The sequence below is a fragment of the Balaenoptera ricei genome, chromosome 11 (assembly GCF_028023285.1).
Source record: "Balaenoptera ricei isolate mBalRic1 chromosome 11, mBalRic1.hap2, whole genome shotgun sequence".
Taxonomy (NCBI): Eukaryota; Metazoa; Chordata; class Mammalia; order Artiodactyla; family Balaenopteridae; genus Balaenoptera; species Balaenoptera ricei.
Window position 1 is genome coordinate 54559392 of NC_082649.1, and position 24063 is coordinate 54583454.

Genomic DNA, 24063 nt, shown 5'->3' on the forward strand with positions numbered 1-24063 from the left:
CCCCAGCATAGGTGTCAGGGCTTGAGAACCCATGAGGGCCACGGGAGGGGGATGCATAAACTTTGGGCTGTTCTCAGTCATCAGAGTTACAGCCAAGTTCAGGATAGCACCATCTTTTGCCAAACATTAAAAAAAAAAAAAAAGGACTCATTTTCACAAAACTTAAGGGAGAAATAAGCTTGCATGTCCAGTGATGAGGTGACTCTACAGAGAAGAATCTTGGGGGACCCTCTGTGTCCACTCCCTCTTTGTCCCTTGTCCCCCTTGGGGCACCAGAGGAAAGACCAAAGAACACCTTCACATCTCTGGGAATGAGCAGAATTGAGGTTGTTGGTGAAGAGAGGAGCTCCCAGCCCGAGTGTGCTTGAGATGAGTTTTTAATTCTCTTTTGCACCTTTTGATTCTTGTATTCAGGAGAAGCAGGATTAGGTATTAAGTTCTGGTGTACAAGCCACACTGACACCGCGTGTTTCTCTCCAGATAACCGACAGCACACTCATCCAGCTCTCCATTCACTGTCCTAAACTGCAAGCCCTGGTGAGTCTGAGCTTTTTGTGACGTTACTTACCTCTTAGGGATGAAAGAACCCCCGTACTACGGCAAGAACCTTCCTTTCCATAGGGTGTCATCATTCTTGGTTTCAGAGGTCTGTGCGTTGGGCTCACTTGGGAGGCAGGGTATCTAAATGTCACTGCTTTCATTTTAGGGTGTGAACCTAATATAGGGACCAGCGTCCTTACTCAAATTCATGTTCATCATGTCGGGTATAGTGAAAGTTAGCATGGTTAAAATGAGGCCATCCTTATATTACATTTCATATCTGCTCAAATGTCTATGGGGGGGGAATTAGAATATACTGAAAGATCCAGAATGAGCAGTGAAAAGTGTCATTGACACTGTTAGCCATGCAGACATCGCATGCACGTTTCCCATCCGGCTGCTGGACGTGAAGCAGGGATGGAGTCCCCATTTGGCTGCCTGCTCCCACCAGATACACTGACTCACTGAATCCCAGCACAGCCCTGTGATGCGGGCACCATGGACGTCCCTATTTTATCAGTGAGGAAGCTGAGGCTCAGAGCGGTTAAGAAGCTTGCCCAAATTTATACAACTGCCCAAAGGCCCCAGATCTCGTGGCTTCCGTGGGGTCTGGTCTTTCCACTGCCCTGAGATACACGACAGATTTTTCTTAAGCCAGCTCTCTCTATCCCCTTTGAACTTGCTCTGTCAGCAAGGGCTAGGATTTTATAACATCATTAAAGCTCCATTTGGCCTTGAGTTACTCTCCCCACCAGTTTTCCTTATTTCCACATTCCTTCTGGATGCTTCTCCCTCAGGCACAAGTGTGCTGGGCTTTGGACAGCTCTGGGACTTTTGAGTTTGGTGTCAGATTTCAGAGATAGTCAGAAACCTACCTGTTTCAGATTCTCTGCTGAAACCGTTTCCCTCTACACACCTGCAGATAATTTTGTTGTTCTAATGTCTTTACTCCCAAATTAGTTCTGATCTGGTTTTATAATTGATAGAACCAGTTGTTGGATGTGCTTTCTCCACCCCTTGTCCCCGTGTCCCTGAGATGGCCTGCTTCTCAGAGGTGTGGGGAAGGTTAGGAGCCCCGTGCTTTGTTTCATATTTTAACCTCCCTCCTCCCTGTTGCCCAAGGGCTCTCTCCCCGACTCGGAGGTACCCTGGACTTGGACTCCCACCCCTTCGGCAGTGTTGTCTCTTGTGTGCACGGGACAAGGCCTTCCACCAGCTCCCTAACTCCTGCTTCCTCAGGAGTGCAGGCCCACCTCAGCGACGGGTCAGGAAATGTCTTCCAAATAGTGTTCTCCCCAGCGGGGATTGTGGTGACTGAAATCTTCTCCATCTTCCCCGATATTCATACAAGCGAATTCCAGAAAGGGGACTTAGAGTAAAAGATAAACTATAATAAAAACCAGAAGTCCAAGATAAGAGCCTCAAATGAAAAAAAAAAGAAAAATACCTGGAGGATTATTAGCAGAAAAGCAGGGAAACAGTTGCAGTTGAAATCTAAACTTAGCTTTGGAGATGCCTAGTAGCCCGCACAGAAAAGGGAAATGCTGTGGATTAAATCTGATTATATTCATCAAATTCACTCTACAAACACCTCTTGAGGACCACTACACGCCGGGCACTGTTCTAGGCACTGGAGAGCGAAAAGATCATTCATCAGAAGAGACAGACTTTATCATCACTCAGAAATTGCACAGCAGTGTGTGTCTGGATCCTTGTTAACGGATACTCGAGGGGCTCTCCCTGGTACGGACATGGTAGCAGCACCTCTGTCAGCCCCCAGGTAGAGCCAAGGGTGAGTGGAAGCGCAGGGTTGTTGGACGTGCGTTTCTGCCGCTGCAGGTCTCAGAGCACAGACGTGCAGTCTTGGTGCGGGGCAGCCCGGGTGCGCCTGGGACACGCGCATAGGAGCAGCTGGTCCCCACCTCCCTGGGGGAGGGCCAGACAGTGCTCTCCATGCTGGAGCCGGGGGTCCACCCCAGGGAGTCCTCCCCCAGCCTGGGGAGCTCAGAGGAGCCAATGCTGTTGGGGCAAAGCTCCACAGATTCAGAATTTTGAAATCTGGTTTTTAGCTTTTACTAAAGACCTGCAAGCAGGAAGAAATGAGGGAAGTGACCACTAGCCCCGAGCCAGGTAACTATCACACCTCATTTGCTAAACTTCAGTTCCCAGGTTCTTCTTTACATGTGAAGGCGGCAAGTGTGCACATACCCCACCCCTTCCAGGAACTGCTCTGTGATCCTCAAGGGAGGAAGGGCCTTGTACTCTCACAAAAACCAAATCTAGAAGGCTGTTTTGAAAGGGAAACTGATCATGTTTCTTTGAAAATAAGTCGAATATACAATTGCAAACAAGGGGAACTCCAGATTCAAAAGAACACAGAGGAGTTCATGAAGTTTGCTCAAAGGAGGTTAAGGATCCTCTTTGTTACTTCAGTTTTTAGTTTGTAGGATGTCATCAGCAGGTTCTATTGATAATTGGGGGGCTGGTTTCCTCTTCAGTACCAGAGCCAGTTTTTTTGACTTTTAAAATCATATTGGGCTTCCCTGGTGGCACAGTGGTTGAGGGTCTTCCTGCCAATGCAGGGGACACGGGTTCGAGCCCTGGTCTGGGAAGATCCCACATGCCGCGGAGCAACTGGGCCCGTGAGCCACAACTACTGAGCCTGCGCGTCTGGAGCCTGTGCTCCGCAACAAGAGAGGCCGCGGCAGTGAGAGGCCCGCGCACCGCAATGAAGAGCGGCCCCCGCTCGCCGCAACTAGAGAAAGGCCTCGCACAGAAACGGAGACCCAACACCGCCAAAAATTAATTAATTAATTTAAAAAAAATCATATTAATGCAGCTCATTGGTCCTAGAAGCTGTCTAAGCATTTTAGCTATTATTTTAAAGAATAAAGAATTACAGCCAATAAAGACTATATTACTTTCTTGATGCCACAGAGTTTTATCTCTCACCCTGATTTATCACAGCCTTTACCAGTGAGATTTATACCTTCATATGTTTTCTTGTTACTAATTAGTGCCCTTTTCAGCTTAACAAAGTCCCTTTAACATTTCTTGTAAGGCAGGTTTAGTGATGATGAACTAGTTTAGCTTTAGCTTGTCTGGAAAACTTCCCTCTCCTTCCATTCTTTTTTTGTGGCCACGCTGTGCGGCTTGTGGTATCTCAGCTCCCCAACAAGGGATTGAACCTGGGCCCCAGCAGTGAAAGCGCTGAGTCCTAACCACTGGACCGCCAGGGAATTCCCATCTCTCCTTCAGTTCTAAATAACTTTGTTGGGCTTAGTATTCTTGGTTGGAATTTTTTTTCATTTCTGTCAGCACTTTGAATATGTTGTGCCCCTCCATTCTGGCCTGCAGTTTCTACTGAAAACCCTGCTGACAGTCTTCCGGGGGTTCCCGTGTGTATAACAAGCTGTTTTTCTCTTGCTGCTCTTAAGAGCCTTTAACTTTTGACATTTTAATTGTAATGTGTTTTGGTGTGGGTCTCGTCTTATTTGGAATTCTCTGGGCTTCCTGAATTTGGGTGTCTGTTTCCTCCCCCAGGCTAGAGACGTTTTCAGCCATTATTTTCTCCGTTAGCTTTTCTGCCTGTTTCTCTCTCTTCTCCTTCTGTTACCCTTATAATGAGAACGTTAGTCCACTTGATATTGTCCCTTAAGTCTGTTAGGGTATCTTTACTTTTTTTCCTTCTTTTTCTCTTTGCTGCTCTGATTGGGTGATTTTCACTGCCATGTCTTCAAGTCACTGATCCTTTTATCTGCTTCATCTAGTCTGTTCTTGAAACCTTCTACTTTATTTTTCAGTTCAGTTGTATTCTTCAGCTCCCTGACTTCTGTTTGGTACTTTTCCCAGATAAGGGCGTAAACTCCTGTCTGGGGGGATACTGACCAGGGAGAGTGCAGAGATGGCATGTACCTGCACCTGCCTTTGCTGAGAGCACACCTGTAGGCCTCTAGGTGTGTACCAGACCTGAAGCCCGCCCTGTAAGCTCCAGGACAAGCAAATAGGCCTCTTTCCCAGAAAGGCTGGGGGTGTGTTTCAGCCTGCTGTCTGTAAAGTGCCCTGGGGGTGGCAGCCTGCCAAGAACTCTTTCATGTTAAAGTCCCATAGGACCCAGGAATACAAGCCGCCTTCGGCCATCAGGGCCACGTGAGCAAGGAGCATCCCATGGGCACCTTATACAAAGACTGGGGCACCAGAAATAAAAACCAGGTCACCAGGCAGATGTAAAAGCTCCCCTCTGGGAGATGCTGGTGCTCTGGAGCGTGGCAGAGGGGAGAGCAAAGACAGCATCGGCCTCCAAGGTCTCTAGAAAGGATTACAGTCAGCCCTTAGATGTGTGTTTAATTAGAAGCCTGTGCCCCTCGCTGCAGCTGTGATGACAAGCTCATAGCCCTCTTTCCGAGAAGGACGACTCCTGGGTGTTTTCTCTTGCCGATCGCGGGACATGGGAGCCACTGAGCAGTCTCTCCACTGGTTACAGTTCCGTGGGGCCCCGCAGGCCAGGAGATGGACGTGTCCCCTGGCAACAGCTGCAAGAACTGGGGCACCAGACACACGTGAAACTCCCCCCTGAGAGAAACATAGAGACAGACAGAGAATGAGGATGGCACCTGGCGCGAGGCAGAAGCAGGGCCGGGAGAGCATGCGAATAGTGCTCACCGGGAAGGAAGCAGCCCAGAATTTAAGAAAGAAAATGTCATCCAGTGGCTGGAGCTCGGCAGAGGGAATGTGCAAAGATGGCCCCGCCCATCTCCAGGCCCTGGGGGCACCCCAGCAGGCCCCCCAGTGTGTCACCTAGCAGGCGGGCCTCCGCCGCCTGGGCTGGGCTCCCCTCCATCAGCTGGCCCTGGGGGTGGGGAGGGCCCGGGCGTGAAAGTCCTTTGCATTCCTCCTCACACTGCTGTGGTCTCTGGGTCTCGCGGAGGTGAGTGTGTTGGTTTTTCCAGCTAGACGTTCAGGTGCTTGATGTGGGGTTAAACCCTTCGCTCCTCAGTGAGAAGCTCCAGGTTATGAGTTCCCTCCTGCCCGGGGGTCTCTGCGCTTGGGGCCGGGGTTCATGACAGACTGTGGCCCAGCCTCTCCTTCTGCTTCCAAGCGGGCCTTCTCTCATCTGCCCAGCGTGGAGAGTCGTTCAGCCAGTTTTTATGTTTTTTTCTGGAGGAAGCTGTTCCCTGTGTAGCTGTAGATTCGCTGTTTGCGGGAAGAGGTGAGTTCAGGATCCTCACGGCGCAGACCACCCTCTGCAGTGTCGGTTCCCATCTTTACCTGGCGGGAAGGTGAGAGAAGCCGCTGCCCATGGGCCCACAGCTTTGTGCTCCATCCTCCCGCTGCTCAGTGGTTCCCAGGGGCGCTGCCTGGGCCGGCTTCCCTGCTCTTCCTGGGCCGTGAGCCTTGGAATGAGAGGGTCCAGCAAACATCTGTGCTTCCCCTCATTCCAGAGCCTGTCCCACTGTGAGCTCATCACGGATGATGGGATCCTGCACCTGAGCAACAGCCCTTGCGGCCACGAGAGGCTGCGGGTGCTGGAACTGGACAACTGCCTCCTCATCACTGACGTGGCCCTGGAGCACCTGGAGAACTGTCGTGGCCTGGAGCGCCTCGAGCTGTACGACTGCCAGCAGGTCACCCGCGCGGGCATCAAGCGGATGCGGGTAAGTGTCGGGCAGCAGCCACACCTGGCAGTTTCTCAGCAAACGACAAATACACCAAGAATCAACATCCATTTTCTACATTCTGTCCTGGGCCAATAGTTACGCAAACTATCCTCTTAGACTTCTTCTAAATTTCCTTATTAGACCCCACCCTGGAAAGAGTCAACTTCTAGAATGGGTCTGGGTGGAGGTTCCATGTGGTCTGTTGATTAGCAAACTTATTAGAAGGAAAGGGACTTAAGGCCATTATCAGTAGGCTTGATCTTTGCTAATTTCTAGGTATAAAGTGTCATAATAACTGTGGCGTTCTTTCCGCATGTAGTTCACCTGCATCATTCTTGAATACGCTTTAAGTTTAGGCAACTTTGCACTTAGACCCCTAAGCAGCCCCAGGTGCTACAGCTGTTACATCTCTACTTGGTTTGCATACAGGGACGGTGACCACCCCTTTGTCTTTAAAAGGTGCCGTTTGGGGAGACGTGCACGTCAACAGGAGCAGCGTTAGTGCACACCGGAAATTCTATTGGGACTATCTGCCTAATGGTAGAATGAACTAGATTCTATAGGAGAACTGTGGGCTTTTCTAGGATTATGCCTATAATCCCCAAACTATTTTATGACTACACTTTTCCTTTCTACTTTCAGGCCCAGCTCCCTCATGTCAAAGTCCATGCCTACTTTGCTCCTGTCACCCCGCCGACAGCAGTGGGAGGAAGTGGACAGAGGCTATGCAGGTGCTGTGTCATCCTCTGACAGCAGCTGCCCAGCCCAGGGCTTCATGAGGTGTCCCTTCCTCCCGAGGACCCGAGTCTTTCTGACGTACTCCACCATCATCCAAATCTGTTGATTCTCCATTGGGAAAGGCATTTACAGGTAAAAGACTTCTGCAGGGACTGCAGTAACTCTCATGATAGTTTTTACCTTTATTCTGCTGTGATGCAATCAATTCGAAGCCTTGTGTCAATTAACACAGGGCAAGAGTGGTCATAGTGCAGCCAGGACCATGCAGGAAACCTGGATCTCTAGAGGTGGGTGCCTCCCTAGGTACAAAATTCCTGCCCTTGGCTTTGTCAGCATTCCTCAAACAGACCATCAGCGTTAGCACAAATTGAGCAGAAAAATAAGCTGTTGATTTTCTACCTGATACTTCAGCCAGTGGCCTACTTTTATTCACAACGATTCCATTTTGATTAGCAGGACTTTTCCACTTTGAAGATTAAATAGCAACTTTATCAAAGTGACTATACTGCAAATTCATAATGCCCGACAGTTTTCTATGTAGCGACTTACGTGGAAGGCAAGTTAATAGGTTTCCATGAGACACCAAAGAATGAGGACTCTAAACAGGGTGGAGCAAGGTCTTCACCCTTCTGTTTCTGTCAACTTGTCATATATCCTTTTGGGGACCAAGAACTAAACAAAAGCAACTCAGTTTGTGTTGCCTGATTGGAAATCATAAGCTTTGGCATAGGCTATGGCACATAATGTGTTGTTGTTATAGAAAAGCTATAATCATGTCATGTCTCACAAACTTTGGGGGACCTTAAAGAAACAGAATTAAGGCTCAAGTTATCTATAATATAATCAATTAAAAATAATGGATGCATGTAGAATGGGTGTGATTTTTTTTCCAAGTTTATTTTAAAATCTTAGAAATCAAGTTACACCAGGACTATTCAAAAATTGTACACACTTAAAACTAAAATCAGTGAAGTGTTGGCACCTTTGAGACTTATATAAAAATGAATAAACCATTGCAATGCTTAAGTCAGAGGGTTTTATTGCTATTACCTCATGGCAGACAAATCTGAGCAAAACCGTCTTCCAGATTCAGGCGTTCCTAATGTTACCTGAAATCTGATAAGATGATCTGGTTTCTGCTCTGTGCTGTCCACATTTGTGACCTTCATTGCATCTCTGTGTGAATGGTAGCCAGCCCTTCTTAGTAACCACTCCCCAAACTGAAGAGCCCAGAGTTCATGAGAAGCCGAGGGAAACAGCAAAAATGAGAAATTTCCCCATGACCAGCAATACTTCTAATTGGGTTAGGGTTCTATTAGGTGGAGAGTTTTAGAAGCATTTAGGATACAAGGCCTCAGCTGCATTCTGGGGAGAGAAGGCAAATAGATGGATATACAACTCCATAAATCAATTAGCAGGATTATCAGAATAAGCATTAAAGTCCTGATGATTTTGCTGCCTTATTGTGTGTATACCATAGCAGTTATTTAAATATACATTTACACCACTGTGTGGGGGAAAAAATGGCTGTTGCAGGAAGCTATGAATATAGTTTCTATTTTAAAAATTTTAATGACCAGGGCCTTCTATACATTATCTCTTTTGAGCCCGGACACAACCTCTCACAGCTACTGGACTCTGGCTGAATGACGCTGGACCGCATCTACAAAACAGGAGAACCTCTGTTAAGAAAAATCAGGTTTGCTTCCCCTTTAAGTGTGGCACAGTCACTGGATAAGCTGTCCTCAGTTGCATCAGCTTTGAGGAAACAAACTGAAAACACACACCCCCATCAGCTCTTATAACAACATTGGGACTGGTGTGTACTCAGAACATACACAGTGAACTCCTTGATTCTATGACATGAGAGGTGACACACTGGCAGGACCTTGGATTTTAAATGAGACACACATTTGCAAAACAATCGGAAAACATTTATTATACTGAAATGTGTACATCCTACTATTAAAAAAACAAAGTAGCAAATTTGCTGGTGCCATAATTTAACCTGTTTCACTGGGAGAGACTAATGTTCAATGCTGCTTGGTGTCATTTCAAGTTTGATGAGCTTTTAATTATTTTTACCCCACTTGTAAAACCTGATGAGGAATTCAAAATAGCACACAGCATTAAAAATGACATTTATTGTTCCATAAATCTTGAGACTCAAAAAGGAATGCTAAATAGACAAGCAAAACTCTAAAACAATTAAGAGAGAAGCTCACTTCTTTCCCAAGTGACTGACTGACTGGTACAGAAAACATGTGGTCATACAAAAGCAAAGGGAAAATGACGGAAAGGAAAGCTCTCCTGCTTTAGGGTCTATACAAGTTATGGATATTTTCAAACCAAAGATGATGGAATATTTAGAGACACTACTTTTTCATATCAAATAACCCCCTTTATGAATAAAACATAAAATGCCAAAGCTTTCACCCACTGAAGTAGTTTTGTCTTCTGGGAGAGATTTTAAACTCAAAATTACCCATTCCTATTTCTGCCCAAACAAAGATAGATAAGGATCAAATAATACACTCAAAACCAAGACACTGGGTGAACGGACAGAGATGGTATAATTAAAATGGAATCGAAGTTTGAAAAGAAAATTGTGTCTAGTACACCACAGGCCTCAAATGCTTGCTGATGAATTTTGGGAAGGCTTCGGGTGAAGAGAAGAGATAATAATGATTGACTGATGACTGATGATAGTAGAAAAAATTGCAAAAACAGTGATTCCCTTTGGAAAGTATACTGGCCAACAAGCATTTGGTTTTGTGAAAGAGGCACTCTTTTTATAGAAAAAGAAGCTATTATGTGGTGTATAAAAAAGTCCCTAAATAATCACCAGAATGTTACCCATGATTGTACTAAAGCTCCATATTAGAGAAGTGTGAGGAATTTTGATGGTACAATATAGTGTTTGTGATGTCTAGTGTTCCACAAATAAATTTCAACTCTTGATAATGAAGACCCCTTAACACCAAGTCAGAAACTATCACACTGTTTTCTCCTGCTTAGGTGTATTTCCAATGTTGGGGACAGGGCTTTAAAAAAGTTTAACAACAGTATGGTGCAGGGTGGGGTGGGTGGTCAGAGACAGAGAGAGGGAGGAAAAGGAGAAAGAAAACCACATGAGTTTAAAAGGCATCGGGGCTTCAAAAATGAAAACCAGAAACAAAATGCTAAAAATGGAAGCAGAAGCAAAAAGTTTTTCAATAAATCTGTGACAAAGCAAAAACACAAAAGTCTTTGTACCTATTAGGATTTACACTGATCCTCTCACCAAGGTACTCTTGATAATGCAGTTTGCTTCACGCCCGTCTTCCTGGCTTGGGGCTTCCCCGATCTGGCATGATCACGGCAGACGCGCACCCTTAGACGTGATTTTTTCCAGGAAGGCACCAAGCCTCTCCCCTGACCACTGATCGGCCCGTATCAGCGCCGGCCTCACTCTCTCCACACGTGGATTCGGCGCTGGCCCCGCAGCAGCCAGTGCCCCACCTGCCCCCAGGTCAGCATAAGGTCCGGGCAGCAGAAGCCGAACTGGCCCAGAAAGGTAAATGCCCACAGTACATCTTTACATTCATTTCCAAACCGCATACAGTGTAAAAAGACAGCGAAGGCTGCTTCTAGGGACTGTGTCTACTGGCCTCTCTGGCAGAGAAGCAGGCGGCCTACCTGCACCGGGGCCCGACGTGCTCACTGTCCCGGGGCGAGGCCGCGGCAGTGAAGCGAAGGAGACGTGCCTCTCATCCAGTTCGCAAGAAAGGTCATCCTGTGTTTTCAATATGAAACATTTCATACGGTAAAATCCAATCCCAAGACTTCTTGGATTCAGTCTTCACACACTTTTAAGCGTAACTTTAAACTGGTGCTGAATAGAGTTCAGACTACGTCAAGACGTCACTTCAAAATTATGTGGACGCCACCGCCGTTTTCAGCTGCAGAAAAAAGGGATGTTACGCGCAATTTTTTACCAGGCTGGAGTATCAAGACTACTTTGAACACTCCTAGAACTCTACAACCCCCCGCCCCAGTTCAGAGGGTACCTTTAAATATTCTAGAGGAAAACAAGCTAACTTGCTCCAGCCCCTCTTGCCAATGGCAGCGTCACGTGCACATTCCCTTTGCCCGCCCCGCCCCCCATCTGAGGGCAAGGCGCAGGGCAGAGACTATCCAATAAACTGGGTGCTTACATCCACCTTTTCTGGAGATAATTTTTGAACTCCTCAAAAGTAGATCTGAAACATTTTAAAAAACACATCACTACTTTTGCGCGATGGCCTAGTGTTTCTCAGGAGATGGCGAGAAGCAGCAGTACAGGCGTTCATCAAGGAACAAATGAATTTTTCCGTAAGGACCAATGTCTGAAAACAGTACACTGAGCAGGACGGGGACATCCTGTGATGCCTGATACCAGAAACCCCACCGCCTTCACAGGACGCAGCCACACGTTCACTGTATGAACTGCCTCTTTTATAGACAGTGTGAGTTTTGCAGAGTAAAAACTGCATTGTTTTGAGAAGGAAAAATTGAGCCAGAAGGGTACTAAGCTAAACATGTCTGTGAAAAGAAAAGATAAAGTGGGCCAGTTCACAGACTAAACAGCCCTGCAGGTAACTTGGTGGCTTACGAGACATGTCAGGCACAGGGTGAAGTCCTAACTTCAGCCCCTCCCTTCAAGGTGGGCTGCTCTCTTCGCGTAACTTCCCAGGAAAGGGTGACTCGTGACATCGTGCTCTTTGAGGTGCAGCTTTAGATCTTAACTCATCAGACTTTTAAAGGTCTCTTCTCATAGTAACTTCACATTTTAAAAACCCCTCCTTTATCCAGCCCTTTAACTGGAACTCTACTGAACCCCGTCTGGGCCCGCTCTTCACATTCTCTCCCTCCATAACCTCAAGAATTCCTACGGCTTTGAGTCACGGCGGACACGCTGAAGGCTTCCAGATTTACACCTCAAGCCCAGGCCTCTCTTGCCAGCCCCAGCCGGCTATGATTTCCACGTCCTAAAACGGAAGCCTTGGCCGCTTCCCCCAAGCCCGCCTACCTCTCCACCGCGACCACCGCCTGCCCAGCTGCTCCTGTGAGAGTCACAACCACTCCTCCCTCCAATGTGGAGCCCAGCAGGGCCCTGTCTATCAGCGTCCAAGATCCCATCACCTCTCGTCTAGATGACATCTCCTGCCTCGTTTTCCCACCTTCTCATCTGTCTCCACAGAGTTGCGAGAGTGGAAGAAAAGAAAAATCTATTCACATTACTCGTCTGTTTAAACAACATCACCGACTTTCCAATGCATTTCAAATAAAATCTAAACTCCCAACACCGCCAGGCACTGCCTACCAGACCCGCCTCCAGCTCTGCTCGTCCTCGCCCTGCACAGCAGCCACGGGCCCCCTCAGGCCTCCAGAGCAGCCACGCTCCTTCCTCTGCACCCGGCCCCGCGCCAGCTGGGGTGCTGCTCCTCGTGTGTTCAGTTCCCCCTCGGGCTCCAGGTCTCAGCGTTCATGACAGACAGCTCCTCAGAGAAGCCTCCACGGCTGCGTGTCCCCCTCCCCAGGCCCCCTCGTCCACAGGCAACCCCACTTCCCCATGCATTCATCGCACCTAAATTACCTATTTGTAATCTGTGTGCATCTATGGACCAATTCTGGTTTCCTTTCCCCACTACAGGAGGGGAAGACCTTTCTAGCACCAACGGCATGTGTCTGACAGGAGGTGCTCAGTAAAATGTTGGCTGAATGGACTGGGATTTTTCTCCAGGCATCCAGAAGGACTGATGCCTCTTCCTTACTTGCTAGTTAATTTCGACAATATTTCAGTCACTAGAAATATTCCCTTGATTCCTTTTTCAAACTTCTTAAAATTAGTAAAGCCAGCATTTCCAAAAGTAAATACGCAAGATGACTGCTGATTTCAGGCACGCACTATCTTTCATGATTCTCGCATTTCAAGACACACGTACCTTTTACTGTGGAGAATAAAAAACAACTCTCATCTTGAAAGTTTTGAACCATCTAGAAGGATAAAGCAGATGTATAATTAAGATCCAATTGTCTTAACTGAGTAAAAGTAGTAAAAGAAAAAATGTCATAATCTATATATAGCTGCACAAGTACGGGACTCAACGGCCAAAATGGTAATTCAGATAGGCAGTGTGAGGTAGCAAGGACTTACACCTGCTGTACCGGCCAGCCCGGTGACCGTGCTTGCCCATGGGGGCCCTGCGATCTGGTCAGTCACCCTCCGGCCCACGGGGAGGCCATTCGCTGCTGGGTTCTGTGATAGTGACTAACAAAAAGTTGCTGCCAAGGTGCTCTTCTGTTACTACTTGCTTGTCACTGAACACGGGGTGGCAGTGAACTGCCCTTCTAACCTCACAGCTTTTTAAAATCAGCCATCAAATAGTACACAAAAGGAAAACACATTCAAATGCCTTGCTAAAAAGGGCCAAGGGCCCGCTAACCCAGAGCCCCCCAGTGACCACCAGTGTCGGAGTTCAAAGAGGGCGGGATCGGAGCTACGGTTCTCCTTTACCTGTATTCCTTCTACCACCCAGGACACCTAGAACTCTCGGTTATAAATTCTTCCCAATCTTGAGTCCCAACTCTGAAAATGATTCTCATGAGTACTTGCCAAAGAAGTCACAGATTTTTTTTCTATAGCACTTCAGTAATACATATAAAAGTAAAATATCAGTGTAAAAGGGGAAAGGGCATGCCAGTTACCTGATCGCTAACAAGAATGTGAATACCGGTGGGACCCTGTCTGTAAACCTGGTTAATTTGGTGGAAAGGAATATTAAACACCAACGCAAGTTTTCGAGCAACTTCTGAAGCGACCATTTCTTCTAAGTAGATTGCATGATAAACTGAAATAAAAAATAAGAACAGCATTTTAGCAGTAATCTTTGATCTATTTTCCACATGATCTATTGGAAGATCACTCCTTTCAAAGTACTAAAGAAATATAAAAATTAAAGATAAGAATACTTCTCCCCTTACTACCCATGTGAATATAATAATACATTATTTATGCTCACACATATAATTTAATTAACATTAACCTCTGTACAAAAGTATCTGAGGTTTTAATTTATCTTAAAAGCAAGCAGGAAGTGACTGCAGATGGGCACAGATGATCATTCTGGAGTAATGGGACTAACACTGGATTGTGGCGATGGCTGCAAAACTGTAAACTAACTAGAGTATCGCTGAATTGTGTACTTGCAGTGGGAGGACTTTATGGTATGTAAGTTACACCGAAAGAAAGCCATTTTCAAAAATGCTATGTGTTTCTAGCCATATATAAAAAGAACTCTAAAAAGGTCATAGTTTTTGATTCAGTAAACCTACTACTGGGAATTTATCCTAAAAAATAAAAGCTGCCTCTCCCCTCTTCCTTTCCCCTAAAGAATTAAAAACAGTGTAGAAGACGGCACACGAGAAGCTAAGGATGTGGACCACGAGGCCTCCTGCTTCTCCACAGAAAGCCCAGCTGTTTCCGGAACACGTGACGATGCAGCAGCCCTTGTCTGCAAAGCATCAGGCACATCTGCAGCGAGCCTGAGTCTCGCAGGTCCTGCTCTACTACTGACTCAAGCCAAACACGGATCAGGAATATCAGTGCTTTAACTTTGCTTCCCCAAACAAGGGTTTTTTCATGTGTGTGAGTACAGAAACCTTTGCTTAGAATTTGGAACTACAATTAAGGTAAGACTACAGAGAGGCTCTAAAGCAGGGGTGCCATACTCTGCCCTACACTTGTTCTTTTAAAATTAAATTTTATCAGAACAACAGCCGAGAAAGGCCACTGCCTCTCACCGCTGCCACGACAACCTGGTGGTCCCCACTGACTCAGAAGGGCAGTGGCAGGAAGCTGAGTGCCCTTGCCCCCCGCCCGCCCATACCCACCGTAGGGCGTGGCGCCGCCGCCGTCGCCCCCGCCACCCGCTGCCTGCTGCTGCCCCTGCGGCGCCGGCTGCTCGCGGCAGACGTAGAGGGTCAGGCGGGGCCGCACCGACCTGCAACCAGAAGACGGCGCTTGTGAGCCGGCGGGAAGGCCGCACGCGCAAGCGACAGCTACAAGAATCTAGGGTCTATTTCCTTAGGAGAACTTTACAACGTTACTTCATTATACGAAATAATTTACTAGGAAGAATATAAAAACACACACCTCACACCAACTATCACAGGTTATCACAGGTGGTCTAATCTGATGATCCAGACTCTAAACCATTGAGATGGTCGGTCAGATGCTGGTAAATTTAAGTTTCAAGATTATGTCAGCAATTTAACATCAGTAAAATTCAGTTTAATGGAATTCTCACACCACACGTCTAGAAATACCAACGATAGTAAATGGGTCTTAAAAGCCAGCACAGTTTACAGTTCTATCATTTTAATTCACAATTAGAAGTTTACATTTTTAATAACTGTTTAGTAGTGTCACATGACCTTGAAAACCATAGATTCTGTAGAGCTCACCTAAATGAGAAGTTTGTTTTCTTGGCAACAACCCCAGTCGTCTTCCAGACCACAGTCCTGCCCATGTGCATTTCTAGTCTTACAGTCTACCTCTGCCCTCAGTGCCTGCATCATATCTGGGCCTGCCTGAAGGTGCACACAAAACAGTCTCCTCGTGAGCACGGCGGGCCAGCACGCAGCACGAGGGCGCACGCCGACATGGCGTGGACACATCCTGCCCGCGGTCCCCGCGCGAACAAGGGCACGTTCTCATTTCAAGCATAACAGTTCATTTTAAACACGGTATTTACCTTGACTTCAGTGAATTATAGAGCCGAATTCCATCGGCTGCACCACAAATTTGTACTAGATCCTCCTTTGTCAGTTTTAACAAGTCGGCACCTGGAGAAGAGCAAAAAGAATCTTCTCAAGGAAATGGGAGAAGAACCAGCACTACAGGCTACTTTGCAGCATCTGTCTTCACAGTTTAATGTCCTTCGAAGCCATCGCCAGGTCTCCTGTGTATACACATACACATGAACAACACACACACACATACCTGTCCCTTACAGCCAAAGAATGCTGGCTCTCCATGTTCTCTATCAAGAAGGAACTCAGAAGCCCAGAGGCTGGAAAATCAGAGCAATGAGCCGACAGCAAAGTCTCTTCCCAGTACAGGATTTCAGTGCCTGCCTTATTCTGGCTGGGTGGAGCTCGTGAAGATAAACATGATTCTGACCCCAGATAGTTCACCTTGAGATGACCCAGACCAATCTTTAATTTACAAAAGGAAGAAATGGAAGTCAGAGTTTGGGGGACCTGCCCAAAGGCACACAAGTTGGCAGCAGAGCTAGGACTAGGTCTCTTTATACTGTAACATGCTACATACAGTCCAACATTCTATAACAAACAACTCCATCACAGCAGCCAGTTTTAATACAAAAGTATGTCAGAGAATTGCATATTATACTTAAGGTTTCCCCCGTAAGTATTTGGTGTGTAAATGACATGGTATCTAGCATTTGCTTTAAAGTAGAACAGAAAGGGAAGGTGTTGGGAGTGGGAGAGAACGACACTGACCTAGGCTGGTCGTCTCTGGAGCTGGGTGTGGTGACACAGGAGCTCATCAGACTCTTCTATGTTTTATGTTTGAGTGTGTCCACAGTCTTTTGTTTTCCCTTTTATTGGCGCTCAAGATGTAGTTTATTGGGAGAATTAAGATGCCCTCTGGGATTAAAGTATGACCTCCATATGATAAATATCCACTTACATGTGTGGATAATGGAGATTAATGGAGTTATCTACTTTTGAGGGCTTGAATGTTAAGAGCCTAATAATTTTCTAGTTTGTAAAAGAACAAAGACCAGAGAAGCACATCTCCCATGAGGCACGAGCACTGATGGAGCTGTTTATGGAGTGAGGTAAGCAGAGACAGACGCTGTCAATCTCTGCCAGGGGGCCTTCCACACACACCTCTGCCAACAGGGCTCCCGGGAGCGACCAGAGACGTGTGTGCCCATCCTTCAGCCACACACAGCTGGACAGACACTGTGCACAGCCCTCTCCAAAACATGACTGCCTAACAGGCTCAGAGAAAGAAGCCTCCCTCTCCTCGCCTTTCTACTGTTGGGAAGCTCACAGGGGAAGGAAAAGGCAGGAGGCCAAGCCACAGTGATCACCACTCAGAACTACAACACGCATCGTCTGACAGAGCAGGAACCTGGGCCCTCGTGGCAGAGCCTTCCGACTGTGCGGTGCTCTCCCTGTCTCCCCTGTGAGCCTCCAAGATGCGCCCCAGACCCCCCAACACGCTGGAATTTTTAAATTAGTTTTTCACAGATAAAAGGCTTACTTGACCATAAAAATGTGCATCCCAGCTAGCCAACGACTTTCACCCAGCACTTCAATTTTAAAGAGGCAAAGCGCTACCTGGGGAATGACTAACCATGACACAAGCACAGCAATAAAGGGCTGACGTAATAAACCACGTTCTTTGTGAAACCAGGCTTTCCTCTAGGCCAGCTGTGTGCACACATGTTCTCTCCTCTTAAAGGGCTTGAGCTGCATTTGGATGGTCCCCCAACACCATGGGCTAAGGAGAGCCAGCTGCCGCTTCACTGTGGCCCAGGAGGAGTTTGGCCAGGACATGTTAGTAAGTGTTCTGTCGGGAAAGGGTCCCAGGGCCAAATATGTTTAGGAAATGCTGCCCCTGCCCCAGCTGGCGTTATCTATTACTGTCCCTCCAAACAGGCTTCCTACAGCACCACCTGAAGCAGCACCGCCCGGTCCTTTCTGAAATTACACCTAAATACTCCCTTAGCTTACTAGGCAAGAAAAAAACTTAAGTCTATAAAAACCATACCTGAGTACATTCATACCCTCTAATGCTACATAGCAATAAAGAGGAACTATTGATACAACATCTTGGATAGAAGTAAGGGCCTTATGCTGAGAGAAAAAAAAGGTAACATACTGTCCGATTCCATGTATGTAACATCGAAATGACAAAATCATGGAGACAGAAAATACATTAATGGTTGCTAGGTATTAGGGATGGTGGGGGAGGGGTAATTAGGGAGATCCCTGTGGTGATGGCAAGATTCTGCATCCTAACTTCGGTGGTGGTGGGCATACAAATCTATACATGTGATAAAATGATGCAGAACTGTATACACACATAGCACCAATGCCAATTTCCTGGTTTTGATACTGTACTATAAGTATGTGAGAAACTGAGTGAAGGATACACTGGAACATTTCTGTGTTATTTTTGCAACTTACTGCAAAGCAAAAATTATTTCAAATAAAAAGTTAATAAAATCAAAAAAATTGCATATAACTCTATACACCTATACAAGAATGAGGGCCCGTAAGCCTGGTGAAACAGCATCGAGCTCCTGTCCTGATACTGCACCGTAGGTCTGCAAGACACTATCACTGGGGACACTGGGCAGCGCCCTGTACAGGTACACAGGAGCTCCCTGTACAGGTCTGGGCAACTTCTTACAAATTCTACATACAGTTACTTCCCCAAAATTTAATTACAGCTAATAAAAGTACAAAAACAAACAAGCAAACAACGTGTGTGTGCGTGTGCACACACAAACACAAACATACCTAAAAAACTGGAGAACAGTCTTGTGTAGGAAGAGAATCTGTTTTTGATCAGCCATTGTTGTGTTTCCTGGATCGTGGCTGAAGGCTGAAGTTGCTATTAACAAAGAAAATGAACACAAACAGAAGAAACTATTCAGGCTTACAAAAAATAATCCAAGTCACTGGCATGTTATACAGAACATTTAAACAAAACACAGAAATCCTCCAGGTTTAAAGTTTAAAACACCCACGAAGAGCACAGGTGTGATTATTCAGTGACCCAAACAATGACTCAAACCCCTGTTAGAGGCTTCAAAATGCAGGACCCTGAAAGCATGATAGTTTAGGGTAAAGATACTTACTTCACTAGAGGCCTGTGAAACTCCATCTCCTTGATGATTTGGGGAAGAAGAATTGCTGGGGAGAAGGAAGAAAAGAATGATTATTATTATATATATATTTTAATCAAGACATTAAAGGCTATTAAACTAGGTGAATTTAAAATAATACTGTGGGACAGAGCAATGTAACTATGCAAAAAGAGTGTCTGCACAACTGGTCAAGGAGTCAATATGTTGATAAGATTAAGACACAGAAGGGAATTCCCTGGCGTTCCAGTGGTTAGGACTTGGCGCTTTCATTGATGTTGCCCAGGGTCAACCCCTGGTTGTGGAACTGAGATCCCCCGCAAGCTGTGCAGTGCGACCAAAAAAAAAAAAAAAAAAAAAGTTAAGACACAGAGGACAGTTTAATTTGTGCCTTCTCCTCCTACATCTGTTCTAGTAAGAAAGTCAGGTTTCATGAAACAAAAGGGCTCCAATCATTTCCAGGGGTGCCAGGAAAATGACGGATACTCATTCATTTTAGTTGGGAAAAAAATATGAGAATCAAATAAGATAAACAGTTGAAAACAACTGCAAAAAAAATCTACTTTAATAATGAGCTACAAGAAATGATATAATAATCCTAAGCCAAAATAAAAATAATATCCCTTTAATGAATATATTTATCCATGATTAAACAGGGTGAAATTCAAGAGAACAAAAGAAACAAACTTGTGCCACTAACCCTGTGTTTCCAGGGGAAAATGAGAACAGCTGCTCAGGGAGTGCATCCACCTTTCTGGTCCCTTCTTAGCACCTGTTCCCCAGTTACTTAGGTTTACCATGTTGATTGTTTACTGTCCTTCTCTGCGCACTAGAACTTGAGCTCCTTCAGACAGGGCTTTCTCTCACTCACATCACAGCGCCCGGAACAGTGCTGGGCACCATGGGCTCTTGGGAAATATCTGGTGAGCCAGTGTGTACACGAATTCACAGCTCCTCTCTGAAACTGTTGTCATTTTCTAGGATTATTCAGTCCCCTGCATGCTAACATGCTGGTCCCAGAGTCCAGGAGTGTCCCCCTACCGTGAAGCACAATAACCCACATGGAAACAAGCTGCCTCTTGGTCTATCCATTGCCTCAGAGAAAAGGCATGTTCTTCTTTGTTTTCTCACCAGACCCTGCTATAGACTGAATGTTTGTGTCCCCTCAAAAACGCCCAGCGTGCTGGACAGTATTAGGAGGTGGAGCCTTTGGGAAGTAATGAGCATTAGACGAAGCCATGAGGACGCAGCCCCAGGAATGGGATCAGTGACTTCGTTAAGAGTTGTAAGAAGAGTCTGCCTCCTCCCCTCTGCTCTCCGCTGGGTGAGCACACAGGCCGGTAGCCTGCACCCGGAGAGAGTCCTCACCAGAACCTGTTCCGGCCAGCATCCTGCCCCCGGACGCCCAGCCTCCAGACTGGGAGAAATGAATTTCTATTGTTTATAAGCCACTCAGTCCCTGGTGTTTGTTATAGCAGCCCGAGCTGACTAACACCTTGTGTGACCAGAGTATAAAAATGAGAACCCTTTCCTTTTTTTTTTTTTTTTTTTTTCTCTTACTTTTCCCCACACCCCATGGCTTGCGGGATCTTAGTTCCCTGACCAGGGACTGAACTGGGCCACGGCAGTGAAAGCGCTGAGTCCTAACCACTGGACCACCAGGGAATTCCCTCCTTTATGGTCTTAACTTTCATAATTTTACTTCCCAGCAAGAAATGTCATAACAGCGGGGACCTTCTGATCTGACTACTCAGCAGGAGCTCCTGAGCAAAGCCCCAGGAAAGACGATCTCCCCGGGGTACCGCTGACCAGCAGCTAACAGTCAAGGCCAGAAAATAGGATGAACAGAGCCCACCATTCCCATTTCTAAAACCAGAGCAAGCCTTTAAAATGGAAAGTCCTTCCTTTAAGTTTTAAAGACTTAATTAAAAAAAAAAAAAAAATTAGTGTCTTTGGGAGGGAGAAGAAATAGAGTAGAAAATAATCTTTGTTTGACATGGTGAGCATTAAAGTGTACTTTATCATAAACTCAGTTGTAACATATTCAAGTCACAGTTTCACCTTAATAACTCACTGTCCTTTTCTCTCTATCCATGAAGCCCATTAATGCTGACTGTATCTCACAAAGAAAATATGTTGAAAATGCACCCTTTTCTACAATTTTCACAGCTGTGAGTGTGTGAGGCACAAGGGGGCTAGGAGCAAAAAGGCGGGAAGGTGAAGAAAAGACAGTTTTGCCCTGCAGCAGGCTATTTCTAATTACCACATACCCCAGATACACACAAAAAGAGGCTGCGTAACTTGACAGGAAGGGAGATAAAGGAGCGCGGGCACTCGTCACGCACACCGGCTACCTGTCCGGGATGCTGCAAGCGCTCTGCTGTGGGGCTGTGAAGGTGGGCGCCGTGGAAGGGCTGCTGTTCACATAGGCGGTGGGGGTGTCGGGCCATGGAGAGCACTGCGGACAGAAACAGAAATAAATTAACGGTTCGCTTCTAAAGTACACGGGAGAAATATCCTTGTAATTCACTCTCTAGTCTGGCCAAATGCAAGATCGTGAAACACAAGACACCTAACATTCATCAAGCAACCTCACAGAAACGCATCAAACCGACTGGTGTGTGGCAGGGAAAATGTTACCTGCTGTGCGTGTCTAGACACTGATTACTCTCAGAGAGGACCTGAGGTGACGAGAGCAGCAAACATTTCTAAAGGTGTTTTAAATGTGCGTTTAAGTACAATGTGCTTTCAAGAACTTTCACCTCCCTCTTCATCCATTCCCCAGTAGGTACCTATCGAGGTTTAAAGAACAGCAGAGGCAAGAAAGGATTCAGAAGCAACATCTGACATCGCGTGGTGACAAGGGACAGTGGATCTGTCCCACCTAGTGCTCTTTTCGCCCTCTTCCCCAAGGAGCAGCCTCACTGGTACCCATGTACTTCCTCGATCTCTCTAAGGTTCATGATCATCCCCAAGTAAGATGAGACAGGCCCAACATCAAAATACATCAACTGTGGATGGTACTGCCTGTAGCCATCTACCTACCTACCTACCTACGTTATTGTTTATATTTTCTAGAAGGGGCAGGGTGGACTTAAATATTTTTCAGCCCTTGGCACAATTTTGACCAAAAATAGAGCCAAGATACAAAGACACATTAACTACTCCAATTAGGAATACTGAAAAAGCTAAAGTCAAAACATGCTGAGCAGGCCAGGGTGGTCTCAAGTGCTGAGGATGGAGGGAATTCATCTCACTCCACGGGTATTCTTTCTAAGACTGAGAACGCCCTGGGTTTCAAAGGTCCCCTTTCATAAGCACTCTCCTCCCATTTCACACAAAAACAGCATCCTGTCTCTCCATGGCTGTGGGGTGTAAGGCTCTGCCAAAAACCAAGCTAAAGACCATTCAAAGAAATCAGGGTAGACACTAAGAAAGTACCTGACTCTAAAAATTCTTCTCTACGTCAGGGGGTTTTCAATTCTTTGCTTTCAAAATAATTCAGGAGGACGTCTTGTCAGCTGACAGACACTGAAATAATTTATTAGATCATACAAAGAGAGATCATTGGAATTTCTGGCAGGTATCTCGGAAGGGGTTCCAAGACCTGAATGACACTACTGAAAGAAAAATAAATGTATCTAAACAAAGTTTCTCTTACCTATAAAAAATCTAGAATTTAAATATGTTCTACCCTGTCTCATCATTCAAAATGCATTTCCAATAACATTTCTATTTTTACAGTTAAAAATTATTCATCAAAATTTGTATGATTTGTTGTTTTGATAAACTGGTACAAATAATAAGTTTTAAATTCCTCAACTGACTTAAGCCTTACATGGTCACAGGAAATTTTAAAAATTAAATTTCAAGTTATATTGTTTGTTGTAAAAAAGTAATTAAGGTGACCATTAAAAGATTTCCAGGCATGAAAGTATGTCCTATTTGGACAATATTATTTAAGGGGAGTGAAAGAGAAAACGTGAGATCAAGAAGGAAGAGCAGAGTAAAATTTCAGACTTAACTAAAGTGATGGCTTCACCTTAAGTTGTAAATACAAATATTCAAGTATGTCAGAAAATTGTTTCCTTTGCAACTATTTAAAAAATTTTTTTATTGCAGTACAGTTGCTTTACAATGTTGTGTTAGTTTTTACTGTACAGAAAAGTGAATCAGCTATATGTATACATATATCCCCCCCTTTTTTTGAAATCCTTTGGAACTATTTAAATTTATGATGAAAACTTTCAGATGTCAACCTAAAAATGTGCAAGGGAGTATATTCTTTTTCAAAATTCTTTTGAGTGAAGTCAAGACCACTAGTGTGAAGGACTCTGAGCTTAGAAACCAAGTCTCCTCAATGGTTACAGGAGCTTCAAACAGCATGTCTGACACCCATCAAAAGCATGGGTACAGACAGGGCTTCCCTGGTGGCGCAGTGGTTAAGAACCCACCTGCCAATGCAGGGGACATGGGTTCGAGCCCTGGCCCAGGAAGATCCCACATGCCGCGGAGCAACTAAGCCCGTGTGCCACAACTACTGAGCCTGCGCTCTAGAACCCACAAGCCACAGCTGCTGACCCCACGAGCCACAACTACTGAGGCCCGCGCATCACAACAAGAGAAGCCACCGCAATGAGAAGCCCACACACCACAACGAAGAGTAGCCCCCGCTCGCCGCAACCAGAGAAAGCCCATGCGCAGCAACAAAGACCTGATGCAACCAAAAATAAATAATAAATTAAAAAAAAAAAAAAGCATGGGTACAAAGAAAATAAAACAGAAATCCCATAATCTCAACATTCTTTACAACTACCCATTAGGTATCCCCTCAGGAATGGGGAAAATGACTGCAGACTTAATGTTTCAACTATTATCAACTTTCAGAAAAGAAATCTAATCTGGCTGGAATGCATTGCTAAACCCTCTCTGCATGTTGTACCAATTTCACTATAAATGACATTTTACACAATGCCCATTCTTTTTAAACTAGGGTCTTTTGTTTTTCTTTCCAGTTTACAAAGTAGTACCTCCCCAGCTTATACAGTTTGAGGAACCCAAGACGCTGTGGGCCGCCTGGCAGGTCTCCTAACTTGCGGGTGTCACATGCTCATGGTCACCTCTACTACTTGGAAGATCTTCCCGCTACACCATTCTCCCCAGATACAAAATATTACAACACGGCATAACATGCACAT

General features: G+C 45.7%; 2 protein-coding genes across 5 annotated transcripts in view; one reads left to right on the forward strand and one right to left on the reverse strand.

Moving 5' to 3' along the window:
* The window catches only part of FBXL2 (F-box and leucine rich repeat protein 2), a 95017-nt gene extending 79212 nt beyond the window's left edge, over nt 1-15805 (forward strand). For 2 of the 3 annotated variants that reach the window (XM_059939093.1, XM_059939091.1), the window contains 4 exons: nt 481-537; nt 5982-6194; nt 6840-7067; nt 14351-15805. In XM_059939093.1, the coding sequence (XP_059795076.1) occupies nt 481-537; nt 5982-6194; nt 6840-6947 (378 nt within the window). In that variant the 3' untranslated portion in view covers nt 6948-7067; nt 14351-15805. Of the gene's footprint in view, nt 1-480; nt 538-5981; nt 6195-6839; nt 7068-8542; nt 8608-14350 lie in introns of those variants that run through there. The other variant, XM_059939092.1, reaches the window with a different exon arrangement.
* The window catches only part of UBP1 (upstream binding protein 1), a 68117-nt gene continuing 52011 nt past the window's right edge, over nt 7958-24063 (reverse strand). For both annotated transcript variants that reach the window (XM_059939089.1, XM_059939090.1), the window contains 8 exons: nt 21220-21323; nt 18860-18914; nt 18519-18612; nt 15713-15803; nt 14850-14959; nt 13665-13807; nt 12902-12953; nt 7958-10876 (listed from right to left, as the gene is read on the reverse strand). In XM_059939089.1, coding sequence (XP_059795072.1) covers nt 10839-10876; nt 12902-12953; nt 13665-13807; nt 14850-14959; nt 15713-15803; nt 18519-18612; nt 18860-18914; nt 21220-21323 — 687 coding nt within the window. In that variant the 3' untranslated portion in view covers nt 7958-10838. The remainder of the gene's footprint in view (nt 10877-12901; nt 12954-13664; nt 13808-14849; nt 14960-15712; nt 15804-18518; nt 18613-18859; nt 18915-21219; nt 21324-24063) is intronic.